The 18,636-nt window shown below is 48.0% G+C and overlaps 1 protein-coding gene across 2 annotated transcripts; it reads left to right on the top strand.

The window, feature by feature from the left end:
• The first annotated feature begins 3,087 nt into the window (after positions 1 to 3,087).
• On the top strand, positions 3,088 to 17,836 carry LOC101016032 (alanyl-tRNA editing protein Aarsd1). 2 transcript variants are annotated; one of them, XM_009190718.4, is made up of 12 exons: positions 3,088 to 3,410; positions 3,492 to 3,620; positions 7,749 to 7,908; positions 11,463 to 11,520; positions 11,788 to 11,944; positions 12,039 to 12,155; positions 12,388 to 12,518; positions 12,822 to 12,888; positions 13,079 to 13,170; positions 14,588 to 14,642; positions 16,465 to 16,559; positions 17,634 to 17,836. In XM_009190718.4, the coding sequence occupies exons 1-12, from the start codon at positions 3,126 to 3,128 to the stop codon at positions 17,767 to 17,769; spliced, it is 1,482 nt and encodes a 493-aa protein (XP_009188982.3). In that variant the 5' UTR covers positions 3,088 to 3,125; the 3' UTR covers positions 17,770 to 17,836. The 2 variants fall into 2 exon arrangements, with proteins under 2 accessions (XP_009188982.3, XP_009188981.1); XM_009190717.3 differs by having other exon boundaries at positions 3,216 to 3,322.
• The last annotated feature ends 800 nt before the right edge of the window (positions 17,837 to 18,636 follow it).

Genomic DNA, 18,636 nt, shown 5'->3' with positions numbered 1-18,636 from the left:
ATAACATAATATATAAAAAACATGTTATATATTATATATAATATATAAAACATGTTATATATAATATATGTATATTTTTTGTAAAGATATAATCTTGCTATGTTGCCCAGGCTGCTCTCGAACTCCTGGCCTTAAGCCTCCTGCCTCAGTCTCCCAAAATGCTGGGATTATAGGCCTGAGCTACCATCCCTGGCCCCGTACTGCATTACAAATACTATAATAACTATAATTTATTTTATACTACATAGTTCTAAGGTATAATTATATAATATACAAAACAATATATAACATGGAACATAAACATATATAGTATGTATTATTTATATGCAGTATATTAAAACTTAATCATAATTAGCAAATGTGATGTGTGTGTCTGTGTGTGTACACAACTGGAATCATACCATCCGTATCTTGCACTGTGCCCTTTTTCATTTAATATATATTGGAGATCTTTACAAGTCAGAACATATAGATCTAACTCTTTTTTTTTCATGGCTACATGGTATTCCATTGAATGTATTTTTCATAATTTCACAGGTTCCTTATTGAGGGACACGTAGGTTGTTAGTCTTTTACCATTTTAGGTCGTTAGTCTTTTACCATTTTCTTTCTTTCTTTTTCTTTTTTTTTTTGAGACAAAGTCTCACTCTTGTCCCCCGCAGGCTGGAGTGCGATGGCGCGATCTTGGCTCACTGCAACCTCCGCATCCTGGGTTCAAACGATTCTCCTGTCTTGGTCCCCCTAGTAGCTGAGATTACAGGCGCCTGCCACCACGCCCGGCTAATTTTTGTATTTTTAGTAGAGACAGGGTTTTACCATGTTGGCCAGGCTGGTCTGAACTCCCCACGGCCTCAGGTGATCCACCCGGCTCCCAAAGTGCTCACTGGGATCACAGGCATGAGCCGCCACGACCAACTTGACCCAGCGGTCTTTGGGGAGGCGGAGTCTGTAGGCTGGGGTGCGGTGGCGCGATCTGCGGCTCACTGCAAGCTCCGCCTCCCGGGTTCACGCCATTCTCCCACCTCCAGCCTCCAGTAGCTGGGACTACAGAAGCGTCCGCCTACCTTGGCTAGTTTTTGTATTTTTTAGTAGAGGCGGGGTTTCACCATATTTAGCCGGATGGTCTCTGATCTCTGACCTGTGATCCACCGGCCTCCCAAAGGAGGTGCTGGGATTACAGGCGACCTACGGCGCCCGGCCCGACCAGCGGTCTTTACCATTTCAACAATGTTGCCATCAACATTTAAAAATGTGTTGTGAAGCGGTGGCTCTGTCACTGGAGGCCGCGAGGTCGAACCATCCGTCTCACCTTATAATAAAATGGCGGTATGTCAATCAACCACGCGTAGAAACAAAAAAAAAAACCTTTAAAATGTGGATCTTCGCGGTATTTTTGCCAGGGCTTAATCTTGTGGGGTACATTTCTGAAGTAGGGTGCTTTAAAGTCAAAGAGTAGATAAAATACATTTAAACATTTTGATAGCTGTTACCAAGTTGCTCTTTGATGAAATTGTACCAATTCTCACCCCTTGAACATTGAGTGTTCCATTCTCTAAAAGGTTTCAGATATTTGACAAGATACAAATTAGTACCTGGTTTAATTTGCTTTTTTTTTTTTTTTTTTTTTTAGATGTAGTCTCCCTCTGTCAGCCAGGCTGGAGTGCAGTATGGTGATCTCAGCCAAGGGCAACCTCTGCCTCCCAGGTTCAAGCGATTCTCCTGCTTCAGCTTCCTAAGTAGCTGGGATTACAGGCGCCCGCCACCACACTGAGCTAATTTTTGTATTTTTAGTAGATACAGGGTTTTGCCATGTTGGCCAGGCTGCTATCGAACTTCTGGCCTCATCTGATCCAGGCACCTTGGCCTCCCAAACTGCTGGGATTACAGATGTGAGCCACTGTGTCCGGCCCAAACTACTTTTTTAAAAATTAAATTAAATTAATTTTTTTTGAGACGGAGTCTCGCTGAATTCGCCAGGCTGGAGTGCAGTGGCGCGATTTTGGCTCACTGCAATCTCCTCTCTCTCGGGTTAAAGTGATTCTCTCGCCTCAGCCTCTCAAGTAGCTGGGATTATATAGGCACGTGCCACCACGCCTGGCTAATGTTTTTGTATTTTTAGTAGAGACGGGGTTTCACCATGTTGGCCAGGCTGGCTAAATTGTTTACTTTTTTTTTTTTTTTTTTTTTTTTTTGAGACGGAGTCTCGCTCTGTCACCCAGGCTTGAGTGCAGTGGCTGGATCTCCACTCACTGCAAGCTCCACCTCCCAGGTTCACGCCATGCTTCTGCCTCAGCCTCCCGAGTAGCTGGGACTACAGGCACCCGCCACCACGCCTGGCTAATTTTTTGTATTTTTAGTAAAGACAGGCTTTCACCATGTTATCCAGGATAGTCTCGATCTCCTGACCTCGTGATCCGCCTGCCTCCGCCTCCCAAAATGCTGGGATTACAGGCGTGAGCCACCGTTCCCAGCCAAGGGTTTCTTTCTTTCTTTTTTTTTTTTTGAGATAGAGTTTTGCTCTTGTTGTCCAGGCTGGAGTGCAATGGCGTGATCTCGGCTCAACGTCACCTCTGCCTCCTGGGTTCAAGTGAGTCTCCTGTCTTGGCTTCCCAAGTAGCTGGGATTACAGGCATGCACCACCACACCCGGCTAATTTTGTATTTTTAGTAGAGACAGGGTTTCTCCATGTTGGTTAGGCCGGTCTCAAACTCCCAACCTCAGGTGGCAGCCTCGGCCTCCCAAAGTGCTGGGATTACAGGCGTGAGCCACCACGCCCGGCCGAGAGGCAGGGTTTCGCTATGTTGGCCAGTCTAGTCTCGAACTCCAGGCCTGAGGTGATCCACCCGCCTCGACCTCCCAAAATGCAGGGATTACAGGCGTGAGCCACCTCCTCCAGCCCTTTGCTTTCTATTTCTACTGGGCAGCGCTGCTCAGTAACCACGCCAGTCCCGTACCCGCCTCTATGCAGCTGGGAATACTTACATCCCTGGGGCCCAAAGTGGCTCACTAAACCACGTGCCTTGTCCGGGCCGCGTTTATTTTGTTTGTTTTTGTTTTTGTTTGTTTGTTTTTTTCCTCCTGGTCTTGTCCTTTGTAAAGAACAGTCGTTAAGTAACCCAGCAAATATGCAATTCGCGTTTTCAGTAAATTTATCCAAACCGCATTCCATTCTTTACCCTCCTGCTTCTGCGCAGACACGCTCCCTTAATGACGTTTGTCCCACGTCGCTCTGCGTTCGCTCCCAGGCTTCCCTGCGCATGCACCTCTCTCTGCGCCTGCAGGTATGGCGTTCCGGTGTCAGCGTGACAGCTATGCTCGAGAGGTACGGCGTCACGAGCGAGGCACTTGAGACTGCCCGGCCGGCAAGGCGGTTTGGGGAAGAGGGTGCCACGTGGAGGGATTCAGTCCCGGTGTGGAGAGGGCTGGGGCTGGGGCTGGGGCTGGGGCTGGGGTCGGGGTCGGGGCTTATTCTCTCATTCCTTTCCCTTCAGTTCACCACCACCGTGGTCTCCTGCCGTCCCGCGGAGCTGCAGACTGAAGGGAGCAACGGCAAGAAAGTGCTGAGCGGTTTCCACGTGGTGCTGGAAGACACACTGCTTTTCCCTGAGGGCGGGGGACAGGTACCAAGCCAATCTCTTCCCAGGAAGCCCCAAATTTCTTTGTGCTCAGGCAGGAAATGCTCTCCTGCCCCTTTTTTCTCAGCCATAATGAATTCAGATGAGCCTTAGCTTAATTCATTTTTTTTTTTTTTTTTTGTTTTTTTTTTTTTTTTGAGACTGAGTCTGGCTCTATCGCCCAGGCTGGAGTGCGATGGCCGGATCTCAGCTCACTGCAAGCTCCGCCTCCCAGGTTCACGCCATTCTCCTGCCTCAGCCTCCCGAGTAGCTGGGACCACAGGCGCCCGCCACTTCGCCCGGCTAGTTTTTTGTATTTTTTAGTAGAGACGGGGTTTCACCGTGTTAGCCAGGATGGTCTCGATCTCCTTACCTCGTAATCTGCCCGTTTCGGCCTCCCAAAGTGCTGGGATTACAGGCTTGAGCCACCGCGCCCGGCCTCAAATGCTTTCTTTGCCTTGCTTCGGTGTGCACCTTATACAAGCTTTCCCCTTGGGCTCCAAACCACCCGCCGTCTGGCACTGCCTGATTCTTGAATCAAACTCCTAAAATTTTAAGTGCTTAGGTTTATCTTTTTTCTTTTTTTGAAATGGAATTTCGCTCTTTTCTCCCAGGCTGGAGTGCAATGGCGCGACCTTGGCTCACTGAAACCTTCGCCTCCTGGGTTTAAGCCATTCTCCTGCCTCAGCCTCCCAAGCAGCTGGGACTATAGGCGCCCGCCACCTCTCCCGGCTAGTTTTTTGTGTTTTTTAGTAGAGACGGGGTTTCACCGTGTTAGCCAGGATGGTCTCGATCTCCTGACCTCGTGATCCACCCGTCTCGGCCTCCCAAAGTGCTGGGATTACAGGCTTGAGCCACCGCGCCCGGCCTCATTTTGTTATTCATTTAATAAGTATTTATCAGCAAATGCTTATCTAGACTTAACGTATGCTAGATGTTATTCCAGGCTGTAAGGATAACCGGTAAACAACACGGTGCCTTTATATACGTCGAATGTTGATTGAAGACAACTGTGTGTGCCAGGTATAAGTAATAAATAAAAACCAAGTAAAGGGAAAGAGAGTGATGGGTTACTTGTCTAGATGAAGGGTAATTTACTTCAGTAGAGACCTAAACGAAGTGAGGGGGTGAGTCTTTGCAATTATCTAGTGGTGCTGGGGGAAGGGGGCGTATTCAGGCAGATAGGATAGCGGGTACAAAGGCCCCAAGGAAGGAATTAGCTTCGGGTGTTTGTTAGGGACTGAAAAAGATGTTCCTGAAGGAGTTCAGGTAAGATAGACGGGTTCCAGTAGTACAGCAGAGAGCATACTTATCAGTGCTGTGATGAGGACTAGGTACAGCATGAGCGCAAGTGGGGTACATTGTGAACATGGAAGAGGAGGATAATAACAACAAAGGTGGGCGTTATGAGAAAGGCTTTTCTTTCTTTCTTTTTTTTTTGAGACAGAATCTCAAGCTGGAGCACAGTGGCATGATCTCGGCTCACTGCAGCCTCTGCCTCCTGGGTTCAAGTGATTCTCCTGCCTCAGCCTCCCGAGTAGCCTGACCAACATGATGAAACCTTGTCTGTACTAAAAATTAACCAGGCATACTGGCAGGTGCCTGTAGTCCCAGCTACTCGGGAGGCCGAGGCATGAGAATCACTTGAATCGGGAGACTGAGGTTGCAGTGAGCTAAGATTGTGCCACTGCACTTCAGCGTCGGGGACAGAGCAAGACTGCGTCTCAAAAGGAAAAAAAAAAAAAGGTGTATTAAGGTGTGTGGGTTTCATTCAGGAAACTGCAGTGAACCATGCAGGTTATTTTCTTTCTTTTTTATTTTTAAGAGACAGGATCTTACTATATCACCCAGGCTGGAGTGCAGTGGCCTGATCCTAGCTCGCTGCTGCCTGGAACTCCCAGACTCAAGCAATCCTCCTGTTTTAGCCTCTCCAGTAGTGGGGACTACAGGCACACAACCAACATGCTTGGCTGATTTTTTGTAGAGATGAGGTGTCGCTTTATTGCCCAGGCTTATCTTGAACTCCTGGCCTCAAACTGTCCTCCCACCTTGGCCTCCCAAAGTGCTGGGCCTACAGGTGTGAGCCACTGCCTTAGCCTCCATGCAGGTTCTTTTTTTTTTTTTGAGACGGAGTCTCGCTGTGTCGCCCAGGCTGGAGTGCAGTGGCGCGATCTTGGCTCACTACAAACTCCACCTCCCGGGTTCACGCCATTCTCCCGCCTCAGCCTCTGAGTAGCTGGGACTACAGGCGCCCGCCACCATGCCCGGCTAGTTTTTTGTGTTTTTAGTAGAGACGGGGTTTCACCATGTTAGCCAGGATGGTCTCGATCTCCTGACCTCATGATCCACCCGCCTCGGCCTCCCAAAGTGCTGGGATTACAGGCTTTAGCCACCGCGCCCGGCCTACATGCAGGTTCTTAAGCAAATAAGTGACATGAGAGAACATGTTGAGCAGACTTGGTACTGAGAAAGTTCTAATTTCATGTCAGTCATTATTATGGTGATTTTCCCAATGTGAAGAGTTCCCTGATCTGCTGAAGGAAAACCTGTGACCTCAAGTATCCATAGAAGGTCTCATTTTAGGCAGCATTTCTTTCAGGAAGTCTTTTTTGATTCCCCAAGACTGTTAGGTCTCTTTCCTTTGAGGTTCTCTAGCATCATATACTTTTTCATGTTATGGCATGTTATAGGTCATATTGCAAGTGTGTTTTCCAGCCTCTGTTCTCTAGACTCTTAAGTTCCATGAGGCACCATATCTTGTTTACATTGTATTCTGGGGCTGGCACAGTCTTTTGTAAGCAGTTGGCACTTGAAACTGTTTTAAATGAACTCTTTTTTTTTTTTTTTTTTTAAGACAGTGTCTTGCTCTGTTGCCAGGCTGGAGTGCAGCAGCGTGATTTCGGCTCACTGCAATCTCCGTCTGCCAGGTTCAAGCGATTCCCCTGCCTCAGTCTCCCAAGTAACTGGGACTACAGGTGCGCACCACCATGCCCGGTTAATTTTTTGTATTTTAGTAGAGATGGGGTTTCACCATGTTGGCCAGGATGGTCTGAATCTCCTGACCTTGTGACCCGCCTGCCTTGACCTTTCAAAGTACTGGGATTACAGGTGTGAGCCACTGCATTCGGCCTTTTTTTTTTTTTTCTTTTAATGAGACAGTATCTCACTCTGTCACCCAGGCTGGAGTGCAGTGGCGCAATCATAGCACACCGCAGCCTCAACCTTTTGGGCTCAAGTGATTCTCCCACCTCAGCCTCCCAAGTAGCAGGTAGTATCATGGCCAGCTCATTTTTTATTTTTCATAGAGGCGGGGTCTCACTATGTTGTCCAGTCTGATCTTAAGCGATACTCCTGCCTTGGCCTCACAAAGTGGTGGGATTACAGGAATAAGCCACCATGCCCAGACTAAATGAACATTTTTGAATCTAATTCTAGTAGCACTGCAAGAGGATGGAGTGGAGGGAGGGAGGAAAAATCAGGTCATTTTTTATTCTTTTATTTTTTAGTTTTTTGAGACGGAGTCTCGCTCTGTCGCCCAGGCTGGAGTGCAGTGGCACGTTCTTGGCTCACTGCAAGCTCCGCCTCCCAGGTTCACGCCATTCTCCTGCCTCAGCCTCCTGAGTAGCTGGGACTACAGGCGCCCGCCACCACGCCCGGCTAATTTTTTTGTATTTTTAGTAGAGACGGGGATTCACCGTGTTAGGCAGGATGGTCTCGATCTCCTGACCTCGTGATCTGCCCACCTTGGCCTCCCAAAGGGCTGGGATTACAGGCGTGAGCCACTGCGCCTGGCCCAAATCAGATCATTTTAGAGACTACTAAAGAATCTAGACTAAGGCAATGAGAGTTGAGGATTAAGGTTCTTTGAGTTTTACTACAATTTTTGTTGCTACAGTTACAGTCTCTTTTTTTAATTCTGTTATTCTGAAGATCACAACACGTAGGTGTTTAGAATGAAAAGGACTGAGAATCCTCTCATGGAACAAAGTGGACTCATCTCATTTGGCATTGCTTTCTCCATCTCTCTTAGGGAGCCCAAATTCTGGGTCTGTCTCTCACCCTAGAGAGTCTTTGTACCTAGGAGTTAGGGTGAGCCCTGCCTTGCCATTGATTATGTTTACTTATTTCCATCAGCCTGATGACCGTGGTACAATCAATGACATCTCTGTGCTGAGAGTGACTCGCCGCGGGGAGCAGGCTGATCATTTCACACAGACACCCCTGGATCCAGGAAGCCAGGTTCTGGTCCGGGTAGACTGGGAGCGGAGGTTTGACCACATGCAGCAGCATTCAGGTAAAGGCTGGGATGGGGGACATAACACCAGGGCAGTTGCCATGTATGGGGATGCCATGATGACTGAGACGTAGTTTGGGTTCTCTAGGAGTTAACCTTTTGGAAGAGACAGACTATTCAGAATCAGCTGTAATTCAGGAAGGATATGCTAAATATTATAACAGCAACATGAACAATTGAAGTAAAAAAAAGTATTAGAATAACAGCTGGATTTAGGTATTATCAGCTTCCCACTTGATATCTCCATCTGGATGTCTCACAACCTTTCAAACTCAAAATGTCTGAAATGAAACAAAAAGCCTTCCCCTCCCTCCCCGTCTTTCATTAGCATCCTGTGTGTTCATTGCCCTCCCTCCTGGTCTTTCATTAGCATCCTGTGTGTTCATTGCCCTCCCTCCTGGTCTTTCATTAGCATCCTGTGTGTTCATTGCCTCCCTCCTGGTCTTTCATTAGCATCCTGTGTGTTCATTGCCCTCCCTCCTGGTCTTTCATTAGCATCCTGTGTGTTCATTGCCCTCCCTCCTGGTCTTTCATTAGCATCCTGTGTGTTCATTGCAGGGCATCAGGATACACCTAGTCACTCAAGTTCTGGAAGTCGTTCCAGATACCTCTTCAGGCGTAGACAGCCAGCCAGTCACTGAGTCCTGTTGGTTTCTTTTCTTTTCTTTTTTTTTTTTTGACAGAGTTTCACTCTGTGGCGCTTGAACTAAGTGCAGTGCTTTAATCTCAGCTCACTGCAACCTTTGCCTCCTGGGTTCAAGCGATTCTCCTGCCTCAGCCTCCTGAGTAGCTGGGATTATAGGCATACACCACCATGCCCGACTAATTTTGTATTTTTAGTAGAGATGGTGTTTCACCATGTTGGTCGGGCTGGTCTTGAGCTCTTGACCTCAGATGATCCGCCTACCTCAGCCTCCCAAAGTGCTGGGATTACAGTTATGAGCTACCCTGCTCGGCCTGTTGGTTTGTTTTCTAAGTTTGTCTACTTCTTTCCATGGTCACTGTCGTCCTAGTCCCAGTGCCTAACTGTCTTCACCCTGAACCTCTCTAACAGTTTCCTAATTGATTGTCTCACATTCACTCTGGCTCCACCCGAGTTCCGGCTACTTGGGAGGCTGAGGCAGGATAATTGCTTGAACCCTGGAGCCAGAGGTGGCAGTGAGCTGAGATGGCACCACTGCACGCCAGCCTGGGCAACAGAGCAAGACTCCATCTCAAAAAAATAAATAATAATTTTTTTTTTTTGAGGCACAGTCTCGCTCTGTTGCCTAGGCTGGCGTGCAGTGGCACAGTCTTGGATCACTGCAATCTCCTTCTTCTGAGTTCAAGTGATTCTCCTGCCTCAGCCCCCTGAGTAGCTGGGATTACAGGTATGCACCACCACGTCTGGCTAATTTTTGTATTTTTAGTAGAGATGGGGGTTCACCATATTGGCCAGGCTGGTCTTGAACTCCTGACCTTGTGATCTGCTCGCCTCGGCTTCCCAGAGTGCTGGGATTACAGGCATAAGCCACCGCACCGTCATAAATAAATATAACTTGAAGTGGAAATGTAAACAAGAGAAATAAAAACAGGCTGAGCGTGGTGGCTCATGCCTGTAATCCCAGCACTTTGGGAGGCTGAGGTGGGCGGATCACCTGAGGTCAGGAGTTTGAGACCAACCTGACCAACATGGTGAAACCCCGACTCTACTAAAAATACAAAAATTAGCCAGGTGTGGTGGCGGGTGCCTGTAATCCCACCTACTTGGGAGGCTGAGGCAGGGGAATCGCTTGAACCCTGGAGGCAAAGTTTGCAGTGAGTCGAGATCACACCACTGCACTCCAGCCTGGGCGACAGAGTGAGACTCTTTCAAAAAAAAAAAATAAATAAAATAAATGAATAAAACCAAAAATAAATAAAAATGAATATGTAAAATGAAATAAATTTTATTTTATCTTATTTATTTGTTTGTTTGTTTGTTTATTTTTTTGAGATGGAGTCTCACTTTGTTGCCCAGACTGGAATGCAGTGGCCCGATCTCGGCTCACTGCAAGCTCCGCCTCCGGGGTTCATGCCATTCTCCTGCCTCAGCCTCCCGAGTAACTGGGACTACAGGCGCCTGCCACCACGCCCGGCTAATTTTTTGTATTTTTGTTAGAGGCAGGGTTTTACCATGTTAGCCAGGATGGTCTGGATCTCCTGACGTCGTGATGCGCCTGCCTCAGCCTCCCAAAGTTCTGGGATTATAGGCGTGAGCCACCACGCCTGGCCTTTATTTTTTATTTGTTTTTTTTGAGACAGTCTCACTTTGTTGCCCAGGCTGGAGTGCCATGGTGCAATCTCGGCTCACTGCAACCTCCGCCCCTGGGATTCATGCCATTCTCCTGCCTCAGCCTCCTGAGTCGCTGGGATTACAGGTTCGTGCCACCACAGCTGGCTAATTTTTGTATTTTTGGTAGAGATGGGATGTCACCATGTTGTTTCAGGCTGGTCTCAAACTTTTGACCTCGTGATCCACCTGCCTCGGCCTCCTAAAGTGCTGGGATTGCAGGAGTGAGCGACCGCGCCCAGCTGAAATAAATTTTAAAAAGTGAAAATATTATGTCACTCCTCTGCTTCAAGCTCTTCAGAGGCTTCCTGTAGGTCTTCATGTAAAGCCAAACTTTTTACCATGGCATACAAGCTGTATCTGGGTGGCTCTTGTCTACTGCTGTAGCCTCATCTGGTGCCCCTTCACCTCTTGCTGGCTACATCCTGGCTGTGCTTGTTATCTCTGGATTCCTTTGACATACCCTACTTCTTTCTTCCTGAAGGCCTTTAGCTGTCTTGTTCCCTCTTCCTTGATAGTCAGTTCCTCCTCTTTCTCCTTTTCTTCCTCCTCTTCCTCTTATTTCTCCTCATCGTCACTCTTGTCATTCAGGGATGCTGCTGTATCTCTTATGTCAAGGCCTGTGCCTTGCATGTGGTAGGTACTTGTTGAATGGATGAATGCTGCATATTGGAACTTAAGTTCACTGGGCACGGTGGCTCACACCTGTAATCCCAGCACTGTGGGAGGCCAAGGCGGATGGATCACTTGAGGTCAAGAGTTCAAGACCAGCCTGGCCAACATGGTGAAACACCGTCTCTACTAAAAGTAGAAAAATTAGCTGGGTGCGGTGATGCACGTGTGTAATACCAGCTACTTAGGAGGCTGAGGCACGAGAATTGCTTGATCCTGGGAGGTGGAGGCTGCAGTGAGCCCCTGTACTCCAGCCTGGGCAACAAAATGGAACTGTCTGAAAAAAAAAAAAAAACTTAAGTTCATGTCCAGCCCCTTATAAGTTACATTGCCATGGCAAGTTATTTGATCTCTCTAGGCTTCAGTTTCCTCATCTGTGAAATGGTATCACAAGGCCTCTTGCAGGATTCTCATTGTGATTTTCAATAAAGTATCTAAAGTGTATTACCAAGTGCTTAGAAGGTTTTCAACAAGGATAATTTCTGTGCTTTTATCATTGTGGCTCTATTTTATCATTGTGGGAGTATGTGGACTTCTCACTTTTCTCCTGTTTCTTGCTCTCTTTGCTTAGGGCAGCATCTCGTCACGGCAGTTGCTGACCATCTATTTAAGCTGAAGACAACATCATGGTGAGTGGCAGGCGTAAGACTAACTGTAGGCAGGCCCATCCCAGCACTGGGAGGGAGGCGGAGGTGGGAGAATTGCTTGAGCCAGGGAGATTAAGGCTGTGGTGAGCTGTGATTGCCACTAAATGGCAGCATGGGTGACAGAGCAAGCCTGTCTCAAAAAAAAAAAAAGTGGTGAGAGGGTATGCTTGTTCCAGTTTTTAGAGAAAAAGCTTTCAGCTTTTCTTGTTCGGTAAGATGTGTTATCTGTGGCCACTCTACTTCTGATAGGGAGTTAGGGAGATTTCGGAGTGTGATTGAGCTGGACACCCCCTCTATGACTACAGAGCAAGTAGCTGCCATTGAGCAGAGCGTCAATGAAAAAATCAGAGATCGGCTTCCTGTGAATGTCCGAGAATTGAGCCTGGATGATCCTGAGGTGGAGCAGGTAAGGGTAGAGCCAGAGGGGTGGCTTCTGCACAATGGTTCTCCAAGCGTTCCTCATCAGATTCAGACAGTCCCTCCGCTCTCCTTGAGTCCAGGTGAGAGGCCGGGGTTTGCCGGATGATCATGCTGGGCCCGTTCGTGTTGTTAGCATTAAGGGCGTTGATTCCAACATGTGCTGTGGGACCCATGTGAGCAATCTCAGTGACCTTCAGGTAAGTGAGGAAGGGCTGTGGAGTGGCTGAGAAGAGGGATTGGGGAGAGGGGATCACATGGGGCTGGGAGTGGGAGAAGGGGATAATTGAGGAGTCCTAAGTGAAATCTCCCCTTCACTGTTCCAGAGCTGAGGAAAAGATAGGTTTCTCCTGCCTTCAGGTTCTAGGATCTGCTGTGGTTTACACACACGCCCATGTGTGTGTGTGTGTGTTACCCCCTTGCCTCATGTAGGTCATTAAGATTCTGGGCACTGAGAAGGGGAAAAAGAACAAAACCAACCTGATATTTCTGGCTGGGAACCGGGTGCTGAAGTGGATGGAGAGAAGTCATGGAACTGAAAAAGCACTGACTGCTCTGCTTAAGTATGCGTCTTTCAGTACCTTCAGTTGCCTCCCATTGCTGAGATTTTGGACATAATCTCTTACCTCTGGGAGATAAGATGCAATCGTAAATGATAAAGTGCTTTGGATAGTCAATCAGAACCACGAAAAACAGTTAATTCCTTCGTATATTTTCTCCCAGTTGCCTAAGAGACCTCCTCAGAATATCTCCTGGTCCCTGACTGCAGGGAGGCACCATAGTAAGAAGGAAGTTACTGATTTATGTCCCCAACATCAGAAACAACTGGGAAGCTGCGCAGGTTTCCACTGACCTTTCTCTTGCAGGTGTGGAGCAGAGGATCATGTGGAAGCAGTGAAAAAGCTCCAGAACTCCACCAAGATCCTGCAGAAGGTGATGTATTCCCTGGCGGGTAGAGAGGGCATGGGCCCTGCCTAGAATAGGCTCTGCAGACTTGGTCTTCTGCCGAAGCAAATGTGTAGTTTGTCAAAGTAGGAGTGAGGGGAGAATGAGGTGGAGGGAAGCTGATACTCTCTATTGTTATCCTTTCCATTTATCTACTGAGTTACCATATCCATTTCAGAATAACCTGAATCTGCTCAGAGACCTGGCTGTGCACATTGCCCATAGCCTCAGGAACAGCCCAGACTGGGGAGGTGTGGTCGTGTTACACAGGTGAGAAATTAGGAGCTGGAGACAAGGAATGGGGGCTGTGCTGGACTTAGGGCTCAGTGTCTTCTCTATATGCAGTGTACAGTGGGAGGTGAATTGCTCACTGGTATTCTCAAGGTTGGGTAGATCCTAAGAAATATGTTACTGGCCGGGCGCGGTGGCTCATGCCTGTAATCCCAGCACTTGGGAGGCTGAGGCGGGTGGATTACAAGGTCAGGAGTTTGAAACCAGCCTGGCCAGCATGGTGAAACCCCTTCTCTACTAAAAGTACAAAAATTAGCCAGGCATGGTGGTACACGCCTGTAGTCCCAGCTACTTGGGAGGCTGAGGCAGGAGAATCACTTGAACCCGGGAGGCAGAGGTTGTGGTGAGCGGAGATCACGCCACAGTACTCTGGCCTGGACCGACAGAGTGAGACTCCATCTCAAAAAAATAAAAAGAAATACGTTACCTACCAGGCCTCCTGGGTTTGATGTTAAAATCTTTGCTGTAACTCTGTATCTTTTTTTTTTTTTAATTTTTTTTTTTGAGACAGTCTTGCTCTGTCGCCCAGGCTGGCGTGCAGTGGCTGGATCTCAGCTCACTGCAAGCTCCGCCTCCCAGGTTCACGCCATTCTCCTGCCTCAGCCTCCCGAGTAGCTGGGACTACAGGCGCCCACCACCTCGCCTGGCTAGTTTTTTTGTATTTTTTAGTAGAGACAGGGTTTCACCATGCTAGGCAGGATGGTCTCGATCTCCTGACCTCGTGATCCGCCTACCTCGGCCTCCCAAAGTGCTGGGATTACAGGCTTGAGCCACTGCGCCCGGCCTGTTTTTTTGTTTTGTTTTGTTTTGTTTTTTGAGATGGAGTCTTACTGTGTCTGGAGTGCAGTGGCATGATCGCGGCTCACTGTACCCTGTGCCTCCCGGGTTCAAGCAGTTCTCGTGCTTCAGCCTTCTGAGTAGCTGGGATCACAGGCATGTGCCACCAAACCAGGCTAACTTTTGTATTTTTAGTAGAGATGGGGTTTCCCCATGTTGGCCAGGTTGGTTCTGAACTCCTGACCTCCTGACCTCAAGTGATCTGCCCACCTCGGCCTCCCAAAGTGCTGGCATTATAGGTGTAAGCCATTGCGTCCAGCCTGTATCTTTCTTTAGGACTGTCCCCTACTTACTTTACTCTCTAACAGATTTCTGCTTATCCTAGTGAATCCTATTTAAGGGAGATAGAGACAAACCTGGAGGTTGAATCCAAACTGCAGAGGCTGAGAAGGGCAGCTTGCTGGCTCTCAGCCAGTACTGTCTCTTGGCTAAGGGATGTGGGACTTTATGTGTACAAATAGGCAGCAGCAAGGCCAGCTTCAGAAGGAGGGGCCAGGCTTCCTGCCGTTTCACAGCCACCACTCCAACCTGGGTCTCATGTCTGTGTCCTTTGTTTTAGGAAGGAGGGTGATTCAGAGTTCATGAATATCATTGCCAATGAGATTGGGTCAGAGGTAAGAGGAGCATGAGATTCTCTACCCCGGCCTGGATAGAGACCTAGGGAGACATAAGTGAGGGGCGCTAGTTTAGCTGAAGTCCCTCCACATGAATACATGAGGAGTAGGAAATAGCCATTCATTCAATACTGTTTTCTTAGCACTAGCTATGTGCCAAGCTCTGTTTTAGGTGTTGACCTAGATCTATGTTATTGCTCTTTCTGGGGCTGTATGTTTATTATCTTCTGAGCTCCTTTCATCAGAGTTCTAGCTCCTCAGAGCCATTCAGGTTTATGTGTCCTGAGGATCCAATATTAGAAATACAGGAGTGGGCTGGTCATGGTGACTCATGCATGTAATCCCAGCACTTTGGGAGGTCAAGGTGGGTGGATCACTTGAGGCCAGGAGACCAGCCTAGCCAATATGGTGAAACCCCACCTCTACTAAAAATGTAAAAATCAGGCCAGGCATGGTGGTTCACGCCTGTAATCCCAGCACTTTGGGAGGCCAAGGCGGGTGGATTGCCTGAGCTCAGGAGTTTGAGGCCACCCTGGGCAACATGGTGAAACCCTATTTCTACTAAAATATAAAAATTTAGCCAGGCGTGGTGGCGTGCGCCTGTAATCCCAGCTACTCAGGAGGCTGAGGTACGAGAATCTCTTGAGCCCGGTAGGTGGAGGTTGCAGTGAGCTGAGATTGTGCCACAGCACTCTAGCTTGGGCTACAGAGTGAGATTCTGTCTCAAAACAAAACAAAAATTTGCTGGGTGTGGTGGTGGGTGCCTGTAGACCCAGCTACTTGGGAGGTTGGGGCAGGAGAATTGCTTGAACCCGGGAGGCTGAGGTTGCAGTGAGCTGAGATTGCGCCACTGTACTCCAGCCTGGGCAACACAGAATGTCTCAAAAAAAAAAAAAAAAAAAGTGAATACAGGAGTGGGCAAGCCCCTTTGAAAGCCATCCCCATCCATTTTCCTCTTCCTCTGGCTTTACTTATTCTTCCCACTCCTGATGGTCTCTAGCCTAGAGATTTCCAGGTGTGTCTTTTTATTCATTTGTTTGTTTGTTTCAGAGACAGAGTCTTGCTCTGTCACCCAGGCTGGAGTGCAGTGGTGTGATTATGGCTCACTGCAGTCTTGAACTCCTGGGCTCAAACAATCCTCCCACTTTAGCCTCCTGAGTAGTTGGGACTGCAAGCATGAGCCACCATGCTCCACTCTCTCTTTTGTATTTACTCCAAAACCCTTCTTTGGAATGCCTACTGTGGGTAAAGCATTGTGTATCTCTCTTTTCGTAATTCTTCTATATAGACAGAACTGATTCTCAAGGAGCTCACGTTCTAGTCTGGAGGACAAATGTGTGTGTTGACATTTATAATTTAGAATGATAGAGTGATGAATGCTAGAGGTGAAGGAGTATATTACCTGAAGGATAGGGAGGTTTCAGGGAAGGGGGCCTTGAAGACTGCTTAGAGGTCATTAGACAGACAAGGGGCAGAGGCAGCCAGGCAGAGGGAAACCTGGTGGTTTAGGCAGCGGCAGGGAAAGGACGTATGGTAGGGAAAAGTTTGCGAGAGTGAAACCATGAAAGGCATGTTATGCTTAACCAGGAACAGCAGTCTTCTGCTGCCTTCTTAATGTTTCACCTAAGTTCCCGTAGTTGCTCTCAAAAAGTTTCTTGGCCCTGGTGGGCCAGTGTGGAGGGGGATTATCATTCATCAGGAGCGTCACTTGGTGGTTTAGGGGGAAATAATCTGTTCTTAAGATTGAAGAGGGTGCAGGGTTTAGGGGGGTTAACTCTACATCCTTAAGTATCAGGGCTTATCTCCTTGTCTTACCTCCTAGGAGACCCTCCTATTCTTAACCGTGGGCGATGAGAAAGGTGCTGGACTCTTCTTACTGGCAGGGCCACCTGCGTCTGTGGAGACCCTGGGGCCCAGGTAATCCTAGGTGGACTCTCTTGCACATGTAGTAGAGCCTGTATCCTACAGATACATTCCTTTACTGACTCAAAGGACCATCACATCTGCGATCTCATTTAATTACATCATGGGCATGTGAGGTGGGCTGAGCAGAGATAATTGTTACTACCGTCATTTCCAGTTTGACAGATGAGGGTCTTTTAGCTCCACATCTCACATGTATGTTTTTGTTTTTGTTTTTATGAAATGTGTTTGTTTTTGTTTTTTGAGATGGAGTCTCACTCTGTCACCCAGGCTGGAGTGCAGTGGCACGATCTCAGCTCACTGCAGCTACCACCTCCTGGGTTTAGGCAATTCTCCTGCCTCAGCCACTCAAGTAACTGGGATTACAGGTGCACACCACCACACCTGGCCAATTTTTTTGTATTTTTAGTACAGATAGAATTTTACTATGTTGGCCAGTCTGGTCTCGAGCTCCTGACCTCAAGTGATCCTCCCGCCTTGGCCTTCCAAAGTGCTGGGATTACAGGTGCTCACCCTGCTCCCTAGAGATTAACATAATTTATCTAGCCCAATTCATAGACACTGATGTTGTTTTTAGTTACTCAGTCTTATGTGATCATGGTACATATATCTTTGTGCACATGTGCAAGTGTTTTTTTGAGACAAAGTTTCACTCTTGTTGCCCAGGCTGGAGTGCAATGGCACGATCTTGGCTCACTGCAACCTCTGCCTCCCGAGTTTAAGCAATTCTCCTGTCTCAGCTTCCCGAGTAGTTGGGATTACGGCGCATACCACCACACCCGGCTAATTTTTGTATTTTTGGTAAAGACGGGGTTTCATCCTATTGGTCAGGCTGGTCTTGAAGTCCTGACCTCAGGTAGTCCACCCGCCTTGGCCTCCCAAAGTGCTGGGATTACAGGATTGAGCCACCGCCCCCAGCCTATGTGCAAGTGTTTTTAAGAAACATTCCTAGAAGTCATCTACTCTTCTTATCCCTCCCCCAGTCCCTGGAAAAAGACTCAGAGCTGCCCTTTTTTGTGTGTGTGACTTTTCCCTCAAAGTCTCCCTGACTATACCTCTGTTCCCCAGGGTGGCTGAGGTCCTGGAAGGCAAAGGAGCAGGGAAGAAAGGCCGTTTTCAGGGCAAGGCCACCAAGATGAGCCGGCGGACAGAGGTGCAGGCACTTCTCCAGGACTACATCACCACGCAGAGTACTAAGGAGTGAGGGCTTAGGGTACTCACCTCCTGTTTCCACAGGCATCTTTTGGTCAATAAAATAGTTTGACTCAGAATGGTTGTGATACCACTTGTATTTATGACTAATTCATACCGTATACTCCAGTGTGCTTTCCTGGTTACTTTCTGTTTGTAAATAGATAATTTTCTAATTTAGTTCCTGCACTGTAATGTCTGGAAGGTGGTGGAATAATTTATACCAAACCTTGTGCTTTTGCACTCAGTCGGATAAGAACATCTGATCAGCTGAATCCACTGCTCCTGTATTTTTGTTATAATCCACAAAGATACATGGCTTTTTCCCGCCCCCACCGCCCCGCCCCGCCCCGCCCCCTGAGAAGGACTCTTGCTCTGTTGCCCAAGCTGGATATAGTGATGTGATCTCAGCTCACTGCAACCTCCGCCTCCCGGGTTCAAGGGATTTTCCTGCCTCAGCCTCCAGAGTAGCCAGGATTACAGGTATGTGCCATCATGCCTGGCTAATTTTTTTTTGTTTCGTTTTTGTTTTTGTTTTTGTTTGAGATGGAATCTTGCTCTGTCACCAGTCTGGAGTGCGGTGGCGTGATCTCGGCTTACTGCAACCTCCACCTCCCGGGTTCGAGCGATTCTCCTGCCTCAGCCTCCCGAGTAGCTGGGGCTACAGGCTCGCACCACCATGCCCAACTAATTTTTGTATTTTTAGTAGAGATGGGGTTTCACTGTGTTGGCCAGGATGGTCTCCACCTCTTGACCTCGTGATCCGCCCACTTCGGCCTCCCAAAGTGCTAGGATTACAGGCATAAGCCACTGTGCCCGGCTGGCTTCTTAGTTTTCTTTCCATTTCTGTTGTCTACTTCAATCACAGTATCATTGTGGA

The sequence above is a fragment of the Papio anubis genome, chromosome 17 (assembly GCF_008728515.1).
Source record: "Papio anubis isolate 15944 chromosome 17, Panubis1.0, whole genome shotgun sequence".
Taxonomy (NCBI): domain Eukaryota; kingdom Metazoa; phylum Chordata; class Mammalia; order Primates; family Cercopithecidae; genus Papio; species Papio anubis.
Note: the sequence above shows the minus strand (reverse complement) of the source record. Positions and strands in the feature narration are given on the sequence as shown.